Here is an 11661-nt window from a genome sequence, read left to right as displayed (position 1 = left end):
TAATAATGCACAAACTATTTTATGACCATGAAAACATTGCACAGTTTGGAAGTGTTTATTAAGCGTTTTATTTGCATCCAAACCAAACTCAGTGCGGTTGAGTCAATTCTGACTCACAGCGACCCTGTAGGACAGAGTAGGACTGTCCCATAGGTTTCCAAGGTTGTAAATCATTACAGACGCAGGGTGTCACGTCTTTCTCCTGAGTAGCAGCTGGTGGGTTTGAACTACTGACCTTTTGGTTAGCAGCTGAGTGCTTAATCACTACGCCACCAGGTCTCCTATTTTATATGCATAGAGAGGTAGAAATATACTATATACTAATCAAACACTTGACTAACTGAGGCTAAATCAGAACCATATGTACCTGTTCTGACTTAACTACAAATTTGATTTAAGAACAGACTTAGGAACAGATCTCGTTCGTAACCCGGGGACTGCCTGTACTGTTGTTGCAAATTGTAAAACTTCATGTATTTTATAAACTATATCAAATGAAGTTTTTTTTTCAAGGATGGAAGGTTAAGTTCTTGGTGACAATGCAGGAGATTCTTTGACAGGACCTGTTCTCTCTGCAAAAGACAAACACTGAACATATCTCTTCTTTTAGTCCTTCTATTTGGTGGGACATAAACTGTTACATAATATTGAGAATGGCTTCCGTTTCGTGAACACTTACAACGTGCCAGACATTGTACTAAGCATTTTGGATGCATTAACTTGATTCATCTTCACAAAAATCCCATGCATTTTTGGTACTTTTATTGCCGATTTCACAGTTGAAGAGTTCAGTATTAAAGAATTACCTAACATGTCCAAAGTCACACAAGGGTAAAAGCAGGATTTGAACTCAAGTCTATCTGATTCTAAAGGCAGAACTCCTAACCTTTATGCAATATTGGGTGATTTAGGGTCTTGGTTTGAATGTCCTTTTTCTTTCTGGAAAATGAATAAAACAGGAAGCACCTGAACAGGTTTTACCCAGTGAACCATGTCTGAAAAAAAACCAAACCCTTGCCTTGGAGTCGATTCTGACTCGTATTGCCCCATAGGGTTTCTAAGGAGCAGCTGGTGGATTCGAACTGCCAACTTTTGGTTAGCAGCTGAGCTCTTAACCACTGTGCCACCAGGATCCCAAACCATATCTACAAGGCCCAAAAATCAATATACAAAACTTGGCAATAATAAGGGTGATTATGAGGACAAAGAGACAAAAAAAATTGACCTTGGGATTATATCAATAAATTGTGGAATATCAGGTTGATACGGGAATTTCAGAAATTTGCCTTATCACCTAGATGCCAGGCAACCTGGGCAAGCTTCCCATTAAATCCATTGTCGTTGAGTCAGTTCTGACTCGTAGCGACCCTATAGGACAGAGTAGAACTGCCCCATATGGTCTCCAAGGCTGTAATCTGTACAGAAGCCGACTGCCACATCTTTCTACCATGGAAGCAGCTGGTGGCTTCGAACCATTGACCTATGGGTGAGCAGCCGAGCACTTTAACCACTGCACCACCAGGGTTCCTTTGGGCAAGCTTGGGGTTAATAGGCTACAATTTATCTTTCATTTTGGACTAGCTATGCCTACAGAAGATTAATTTTAAGTTCACGTATTTTGTATCATGAATTTGGGCACAATTTGAACATTTATCACCCAATTAATAAAACATCAGCAAGAAACTGAGGACTCATTGGCGCTGAATAACCCTGCGTGTATAACGGAGCCCGGTGTTGAAGTTGTCCCGCGATGAAGTCATTCCCTCCGCCTGTGAAGTCACCAGAGGCTGTGTGTATGTATGGACGGAAAACAACGATTACTTGGTTTAATGTGATTACTCAACCGATTGCCTGAAGGCGTCATCATAGCCCCAAGGTTTTCCCTTTTCCACACATTTCCTGAAGTAATCACATGGCTTATGGCTACTGCATGGTAAATGTGCTGTTGTAATGGCTGGCAGTACAATGACTTGGTGACTCATAGGAGTCTCATTTTGTTGTGCAGTATAAATAATGATACAATGAAAGATAAGGCAATGGTTTAGGTCTAAACTTTTTGCAGCCTCTCCACTGTGAGTTGAGTTTGATTGCAGAGCATTGATTGAAGTGGAGATTGATTTTTGCTTGCCCAAGGAAAGTCTGTGCACTAGCCTTTTTATGGCATGAAGCAATGCCCTCGAGGAAATGGCAGAGGCATATCTCTGTACCTTTTCAAGTACCCTCCATGGGTTCCCCTTAGAGTCCTATCTAGTCCTTCCAGCTTAACTACTTGGCCCCTGTCCTTGACTTAACTCTCCTACTTATGCTGGTAGACCTTCTGAAAATATAAAAGGAAACAAAGTTATCAGAGTTGGTAAAGAAGGGGCAGGTATGACATCTATAGTAAATGAGCACAACAGCCACCAAGACCTGTGCTGTAACCTTGACGCTCATTCTCATAGTCTACTGCAGGTTGCAAGTCCGAGGTTGCCTTTTTCTTAAGAAGCAAGATGTTCCTCACCGGCCTTGGTAAGCTATGACTCCCTCCTGCTTCCAAAAACTGGGCACAACCTTGTTATTCAGAATAAAAATTTCGTAGCATCACTATGTACGCTGGCACTTAGCAGAAGCTTGATATGGGCTCCACTTGGTTTGAAGCACACAAGAATAGAGTTCCAAACAAACACATCTGATGCAGAGAAACTCACCGTCGAGGAACAAGTACACGGTGTCATCCAGTTTCTCCGTTGCAGGACAGTCAGGGGTCTGAGAGCTGGAGCCAGTTGGTAAAAGGTAGCAGCTTAGATTATGGTCTTGCAGGGGGAAAGGCAAGCTCCTGGCTCTTTGGCATCCTGTTTGCCACCCTCATTTCTCTCCTCCTCAAAAGGAGATAATACTAATTAGACTGATCGGGTGAGGTGTGTCAGTCAAGCCATGTTTACCAGTGGTCAGGTCCCTGCATTGAAGAGCCATGTCATCCTTGTATATCTCTCTTCTATTTTCTTCTTCCACGTGACTGGGGTGGTTGGGTTCAAGGTCTGCATTCTCTTTCTCTTCGCAGGCATGCCCAATTGTACTGTTAGTTCAGTTTCCTGTGCCTTGCAAATGACCAGAGAGCAATAAAATATCAAAATATGACTTCTGGCTGATGGGGATAGAGATTCTGCTTAGATATAAAGCCTTAAGTACAGGTTTCACTCCAACATTATCAGGGTTCTGTGTTGGAGGAGCAGTGAGCCCTGGCCCACTTATCATCATATTAGCATTGTGATTTTCATATAAAATTGTTCTATGCATATCTCTCAAGAGCCATATGGGATGAAGGACAATGGAAGAACAAGATTCGACATTCCTGAGTTGGTTGGAATAGACCAATTTTCATCATAACCCAACCCCAAGTTCTTACAGGGTCCCTTGCTCCTCTGATTAAGTGTTCATGTACAGCTTGTGAGTGAAAACTAACATGGCTGCGTCTCCTTAACTATTCTTTTGGATCCAGACTGGGGCAGGAAGTTCTTACCAATGCAAGAAACAAGAGAAGAGGAAATGAAGTTCTTACAGACAATGGGATGGACTCATGGACTCGACTCTGTAAGAAGAGTCAGAGACTCCTGAAAAGAGGAAGAAGAGGAAGGACACTCACAGGGGCAGAGCCTTAATTGACTTTGTTGGTTTGGTTTGGCATGTCGTTGTCTAGACCTGGTTTAGAACATTTCCCTAGTATGTTTACCCCTATTGACTCCTGACCTAGATGATGGTATCTATCCCTTGATTTAGACCAATCGCTTACTTTCCCTTCATTTATCAATCCTCTCTCAACCTCTTTTTCTTACTCACTTCCTTCCTCCAAAAGATTAGGTAAAACCCATGTGTTGTGTTACTTAATAAGCTACCAGATCAGTCTAAATTGAAGAACCCTTTATTTTCAGTCATTGAAAACTGAAAACAAACTTATTAATACGTGTTCTGTATGTTGCTATAATGATAACAAATCCCATAAGGTATAAGACACCATTATGCTTTCAAAATACATAATATGAGCTTAAAAATAGAAATACATCTACATCTGTAAGGTTCTCTAACATTAACCATAAGTCCTTAGAAACTGTAAGCCATGAGAAAGTTATTTAGAAAATACTTAGAAAATTTCTGAACTTAGACATAGAAACATAGAAATATGTGCAGAATGTGGTAAACGACCTCTAAGTTAAATTACTTTGACCTGACATACTGTGATAAAAGAACACACAGCACAGTTAATCCTTGTAAACTATCCTTGAGGCATAAGTTTAAACAACCTCCCTAATCTCTAACCTTGAAGAAAAATGTGACATTTGGCTAATCTCTAACCCTGGAGAAAAGACATTTCATACTAATCTTTGACATCACACTGGCCCTTATTGTGTGAGGCCAAAGTGACAAATTCACATATAAACTCTGAATTTCTGTTCACTCACTGAGAGAAGGCAGAGGCAAGGGGATCTTTCTGTCTCTTACTCTGAAGACTGAGAGCCCACTGAGACTCTGCCCACTGCCGCTGACCTCAGACCCTAGCTACCCGGGACCTCCACCCAGTTCCAGCCACGGTTAAGCCTTCCTCCTGAGACCTCTCATTAAAGGTAAAAGTCTGATGATTTGGACTCTAGCCATTTAACTAATATCATAATTGTTAATTCTGATTCTCGATTCTAAATTAATGTTGTGAGGTTTTACTTGCATTTCTTGCCATGACTACCTTGTAATAAACTAAATAAGCTTATGCATAATAAACCTGAGAATTATTTTCTAAGATAAAATCCTACAGAACAATATGAAAATATGCGGATTTCAGTTATTCCTGTTCACAGTCTGTGGAAAGCCTCCCAGTATAAAGCCACTGTAGTATGTGTAAAGAATTAGCGTATTTTTACGCAAATAACGTAGGCCTTCTGCATTTGCTTGCCAGCTGCGCCCCCCTCCCCCCCAGGTATTTTCATAAGCACACTATGCTAATGTTTGTTTACAGCAACATGTGGAAGAGGACTGGCATGTTCGTGATTGGGAGGGTGCAGGGTGGGGGGACGAAGTCATGGCTGGCAAAGAAACGCCGAAGGCGTGAGTTATCTGTATGAAAATATGGTAACTATCACCCAGACAATCAACCCAGAAAATTCTTCTGAGAAAGTGAAAATAGAATGTTAACAACTTCTACCAAGGCAAGATAAATTAGAGAATTGGGCTATTTAGGCAAATTATCTACTTAATATTTCTACTGTTGTTAGTTTCCATCCAGTGTGCTCTGACTCATGGCAACCAACCCCATGTTCAACAGAACAAAACATTACCTGGCCCTGCACCATCATCATGGTCATTGGTATAGTCGAGTCCATTGTTGCAATCACTATGTATTTTAGGAATGCCTTCCAACCTAGGGGTCCCATCTTCCAGTACTCTATCAGACATTTTATGTTGTGATCCATAGGATTTTCATTGTCTGATTTTTGGAAGTAGATCACCAGGCCTTTCTCCTAGTCTGTCTTAGTCTGGAAACTCCACTGAAATCTGTCCATCATGGTTGACCCAGCTGGTATTTGAAACACTGGTGGCATAGCTTCTAGTATCACAGCAACACACAAGCCACCAGAGTATGATAAACCGACAGACTTACCATGTGGTAAATGCTGTTTAAGTGTTTTTCCCTTTTATTTGCTGACATGTCTCTCTACCCCAGAGTCAATGCAGAATGACTCAACCAGACACAAGTAGACACCTGAACAAACTGCATTTCAATCCATACCACATCTAGCTCCTACTTCTATTAAAAGATATTATGTATGCAAGAAACAAGAAATGTGATTACCCTTGTGAATAGTTGGTTTTCAGGTTTCAAGTTAAATATTTATTGTAAAATGTGTTGTTCCATTTTTCTTTTTCATCATCTTAAGTAATGAGAGTGGCTTTCCAAGACCAATTCTTGCAAATAGTATTATTTATCATTCCAAAACATGCTTTGTGCTTGGAGTGGAAGAAGATGTTTTTGTGTGGCTTGATTTTATTATTTTTGGTCTTATGATTATCCTTCAATTCCATCCTAATCCACTTCACTTTACTTAGCAAGAATCATCATATGGTAAAGAGTAATGACGAAGCATAGTTTCTCAAACAGTAGAGGTCATTTTCTAAGTCCCTGAAAATACCATCTAAAAACACGACAAGGATCAATTAAGAAAATCATCTATTATTCAATGACCTATTTCTGAACTATTTGATGTCTTTATGTTGTTTTTCCTTCCAATTATTTGTGTCCAACTTTTGGCCATCTCATTTATCACAAATTCCATTCCCACCAGTTGAAAAAGAAATGTTTAAAGCTAAAATCTGTTGAAAATTAATTTTTATATATCATCCATTTTAATCTTCATGTCACCCTGAGGAAAATGAGTACTATTATTTCCTGTCTTAGGCTGGGTTCTCCACAGAAGCAAAACCAGTAAAGCATATAAATATATACATATATAGAGAGATTTATATCAAGGAAATGGCTCATGCAGTTGTAGAGACTGGAACGTCCCAAGTCTGTAGGTCAGGATAGAGGCTTCTACTGATGCAAGTAGCCACAGGGGCTGGGTAACCCAAGATCAGCAGGTCGGAGAGCAGGGCTCTTGTTTACAGACTGTGAAGATCAGTGAATCCCAAAGATTGGCAGGTAAGACCACAGGTAAGCTGCTAGCTCAAGTCCCAAGAACTGGAGATCAGATGAACAGGAGCCAGCTGCAGGATCCAGAACAAGCAAAAGCCCACAAGCCTTGCCAGAATATCCACTTATATTCAATGCAGGTCACATGCCCAAGGAAAATCCCTTTCAACTGATTGGCTACTCAGAGCAGATCCCATTATGGAGGTGGTCACATCATACCAAATCTCATCATGGAAGTGATCATACCATCATAAGACTATCAAATCACTCAGAATCATGGCTCAGCCAAGCTGACACACAATATTAACCATTACATTTCCCATTTTATGGATAAGGAAATCGAGGCTCAGTCACTAAATAATTTTCTCAGAATAACTCTGCTATTAAGTGGCAGAGGTGGGACTTCCTAAATCTGAAGCCTTTAACCAAGCATTTAACCTGGCCTAAGGTATACTATGGAGCCCTGGTGGTGCAGTGCTAAGAACTCAGCTGCTAACCGAAAGGTTGGCATTCAAATCCACTAGCCACTCTTTGGAAACCCTATGGGGCAGTTCTACTGTGTCCTATATGGTTACTATGAGTTGAAATTGACTCGACAGCAACAGGTTTGGTTTTGGTTTAAGGTATGCCATGAGGTTCAAACTAATCCATTTTGGTGCTTGAAAGCAGTTCTTAAAATTTTTTAAATTAAAAAATATTGGATGAGATGATTGTATCTAAATAATATGAAATTTATTGTGAAATGTAAAAACAAAAGAGTGAGAGATTTAACTTGGTCGAACTCTATCTTCTAGTAACAAACATACAAAAACACCAAAATGGACATTAAACCCGATTTTATTTGAGGGAAACATGTTTTAGAGTGACATAAAGAAGTGACTCCTTTTCACCAAAGTGTCGATCAGTTGAAAATGAGTCAGATACTCCCTTATACTGGCGGCCTTTTACATAATAATCACCAAGGCAAATACTTTAGAGAAGAATGGAAATCATCTAGGTCTAGATTAGAAAACCCTGATTTAGTATCTCAGTCATTCCTATTTCCTCTAGACTTTGCTTTTTTGTGGGTGGGATTAAAAAAATGTAATATCAGAACTTCTACTTTGATAATATGGCCCCCAGATGACTGACTAAAATTTATTCCATCACTGTGAGGTTATCCAAGTTTCCTACAAAGCACAACTGAAGGGGGGTGTGTGTGCAAATAGGCAAGTACTTAAAACAGCCTGTTTGAGGACATAAATACTCATGTGTATAGGTATATACGGTAGAACTGTGATTTTCTAGAAATCAAAACGGGTGTTAACAAGAGGTTGTTTTGTTGTTGTTAGTTGCTGTTGAGTTGGCTCCGACTCCTGGTGACCTTATACATAACAGAACAAAATGCTGTCCGGTCCTGTGTCATCTTCATGATCATCGGTAGGTTTGAGTCCATGGTTGTGGCTATTTAACAAGAGGTAGAAAAATGTTAAAAAGTCTTTGGATGTGTTCTGGTGTTACTTTCCATCTTGTTCATCGAAATTTGCATTTAGGGAAGCCACAAATCCTGGTTCAGATGTCCAAGGAGTTCTGGTTGGCATATCTTATCTTTAGCACTAGTAAAGAGTTTTAATATTTCCAAGGACATTTAATTGACTTTTAGCTAAGGTAAGAGATGGCTTTGAAAGGATGTACCTTTAAAAATACAGCAATGCACATCTTTGAAAAAATCATACAAGTATTTTTGGTAAAATCCATTTAATCTCTTTGATTGAACACTCTTGGGAGGATTAAGAAGATTGTTAGATATATTTAGTATATAAGGTGGATATCGAATCTCTGTATTAATGACTGCGATTGGGGGAAGAAAAAAAACACAACCTCGAAAAATTTGTAAAAATACAAAACCTAGCAAGATTTATTACAGAGAAATTCCAAATGGCTCTGCAGATGAAATTCATAGCCACTCTGCCACCAATAACTGCTTAATGAAGAAATATTTAATTAGTAAAAGGCCTTTGCCTGGATTTCAAGAGCACCTCCTCCCTCGCCAAATCACCACATGCTCCCAGCTAACCTAATTCAATTGTGTCCTAAACATGGTCTCTCTGTCTGGCCAAATGGATTATAATTTTAGCTCTTCTTTTCCTCCTTACTGCATACTTACTTATCCACTCCCCATCTCCTCAAAACTCTCTGCCTTACTTGGTCCCTGGCCTTATAGCTATGGCTTTGTTAACCACTTAAAACGTTTTCCTTTCCCACCATGCTTTTCTTGTTCTTCCTTCTTTAAAAATTTAACTCAAAGCTGGCCTCTCCTTTGAGAAATACACCATTCTCTTCCACTCCAAGTTGCTTCATTTATGCAAGCTTGTTGCAGTTTATTGACTTGAATTTGTTGATATGTTGCTTTGAAATCAGTGCTGTCTACTATCCTTTTCACATGTTTATGTTGTAGTTCGAAAAGGAGATCATAGACTCTGTTATGGGTTGAATTGTGTCCCCCCAAAATATGAGTCACCTTGGCTAGGCCACGATTCCCAGTATTGTGTGACTGTCCACCGTTGTGTCATGTGATGTGCTTTTCCTATGTGTTGTAAATCCTATCTCTATGATGTTAATGAGGCAAGATTAGAGGAAGTTATGTTAATGAGGCAGGACTCAATCTACAAGATTAGGTTGTATCTTGAGTCAATCTCTTCTGAGATATAAAAGAGAGAAGAGAGCAGAGAGGCAGAGGGACCTCCTATCACCAAGAATGAAGAACCAGGAGGGGAACAAGTCCTTTGGACCCAGGGTCCCTGTGCTGAGAGGCTCCTAGACAAGGGGAAGATTGATGACAAGGACCTTCCCCTAGAGCTAAGAAAGCCTTCCCCTGGAGCTGGATCCTGAATTTGTACTTTTAGCCTCCTAGACTGTGAGAGAATAAACTTGTGTTTGTGAAACACTTGTGGTATTCCTGTTATAGCAGCAGTAGATAAGACAGACTGTTTAAAAGAATGTCTTAAAATTCCATCCACCCCAATAGAACAGCATTCACTTCATAAAAAGGTGCTGAATGAATTGTTGATTGGCCTGCTATCCTTTCTGTCCCAGGGAGACAAGTACAACACGATTTGAACATTTTTTTCTCTTTTAGAAGAACGGAAAAGTGAGGACTGCCAAATTGTAGCAATCCCCACACTGTTCAACTGTTTATTTTAAATTGATACAGAACATGTGATGGTCACAGAAGTTGTGTCCTTGAAGGGAGTTTGGTGGGGAAGTCAAATATAAACCATCCATATATTAATTCAAAAAATGAAGCAAAATTGTGGAGTTAATGTGAAACTAGATGTTTTGAGTTCATTTTTAGCTCTCAAACAGGTTAGCCAGAGCTTCACTGGAATATCAAAGCCTACAGTAAAGCTCCTGGTAAATTTGCAAATACATACAGAAGTGATGTAAACTTTAAATTCAAGCTACACTTTTACAATCACTCCCATGAGTATGTGCAGATAATTAGAAAATACATAAATATAGGAAATAGGGTGGGGGCTAGGGTGGAAAGAGGTCTCTGTATAGCCTAACATTCCACGGTGGTGGTGAGTGAGAGTTTTCAATCCATCTGCGGGCTCGCAGATTAGATTCAGCACGCTGGCCAGCTCCCCCTTCCGCCGGGTTTATCGACCTCAGTGAAAGGAGCAGGGTGAAGCAAGACACGATCTGCTGCTTTGTATTAATAGATAACCCGAGAAACCGGGATGAGGACAGTGCGACAGAGTCAGCGCATTAGATGTTGATGCCTTTGACTTCTTGGGGGGTCTTTGTTTCATTTCGGGGTCCCCACTCACCACCCAGATCCTCCAGCGAGACAGAATGGAGGAAAAGCTGAGCAACCAGAAACGCTTCTATTTCTCTGGTAGCCCCGGCTCAGCGCAAAGTAATCCAGTTCTTGGAGCTGAATGTTTATCATAGTTTTGGGGGTTAGGAAAGTGTGTGTTTGCGGGGGGGGGGGTTCTACTTAAATAGTTGAGCTGCATGGTTGATGCCCTAATCCACTCAGAATTTGATACTTTTATTTTAATGGGAGTGGGCATCTGTAAATTGCCGTAATCAGACTTTGGTGGGACAAACACACCGCCCGGCCCAGTGCCCCTACGCCCCAGGTGTGAAGAGGCCTGGGGATAGAGAAATCCTTTCTTTCCAGTGTGGAATCTCGCCGACTTCCTCTTAGGAAGACCTCTGAATTTAGCGTCTCCAAACAGTCCGCTTTTCGCAGACAAGAACTCACCACTGGCTTCTGTATTTCTCTCTCCCCAGTAACATTTTGTCCGCCGGAGGTGGAGAGGGGCTGAGGCAATGAGAGATGGGGATCCTAAAGGAAATTATCCACAAAGAGGGGAGGGAAGGCGCTAAGGTCGGTACCGAGGCCCTGAGGCCCGCGCAGCGCTCTTCCCTCTCCAGCCCTCTGCAGCCGCCCTTTACGCTGCGGACACGGGAGAGTTAAGCCAATAAACACGTAAGCGCCGCTCCCTCCCCAATCGGCAAGATGCCTCTTCGGCTCTTGGCTGCATCGACAGCTTGCAACACTCGGCATCTTTTCTGGAGGCGCCTCCTTCAGCGGCTGCAGATGGCATCCGACTGCGGGCTCCGGGCTCGCAATTAATTCTTCCCCTTGCCCACCTCGGGTCCACGGGCGCACCTCTCCCTTCCCCTCCTCCCTTCGCGCTCCTGGGTCTGAGCACAGCTCCCGAACGCCGGGCAGAAGCAGCAGTCGCCGAGGCTGAGCAGCAGCGCGCTCACTCCCTGATTTGGGGAGAGGCGACCACCCGGGAAAGCCGACCCCAGCTGCTTCCAGCGCCCCCCACCTTTTGCAGCCCCAGCCGGCGGCTCCAGGAATCCCTCCTCCCCAGGCGCCACCATGCTGGACCCTTCGTCCAGCGAAGAGGAGTCGGATGAGATCGTGGAGGAGGAAAGCGGCAAGGAGGCGCTCGGCTCGGCCGCGTCCTGCGCGCGCCTGTCTCCCAGCCGCACCAGCGAGGGCT

General features: G+C 42.0%; 1 protein-coding gene across 1 annotated transcript in view; it reads left to right on the top strand.

Annotated features, from left to right (window-relative positions):
- The first annotated feature begins 11537 nt into the window (after positions 1–11537).
- CADPS (calcium dependent secretion activator) overlaps positions 11538–11661 on the top strand; it is a 548960-nt gene continuing 548836 nt past the window's right edge. Inside the window, 2 exon segments of the mRNA XM_023727714.1 lie at positions 11538–11659; position 11661. The exon segment at position 11661 is cut by the window's right edge and continues 312 nt beyond it. Of these exon segments, the coding sequence (XP_023583482.1) occupies positions 11538–11659; position 11661 (123 nt within the window).

The sequence above is a fragment of the Trichechus manatus genome, unplaced genomic scaffold, assembly GCF_000243295.1.
Source record: "Trichechus manatus latirostris isolate Lorelei unplaced genomic scaffold, TriManLat1.0 scaffold00001, whole genome shotgun sequence".
Taxonomy (NCBI): domain Eukaryota; kingdom Metazoa; phylum Chordata; class Mammalia; order Sirenia; family Trichechidae; genus Trichechus; species Trichechus manatus.
This window is presented reverse-complemented; position numbering and strand designations above follow the sequence as displayed.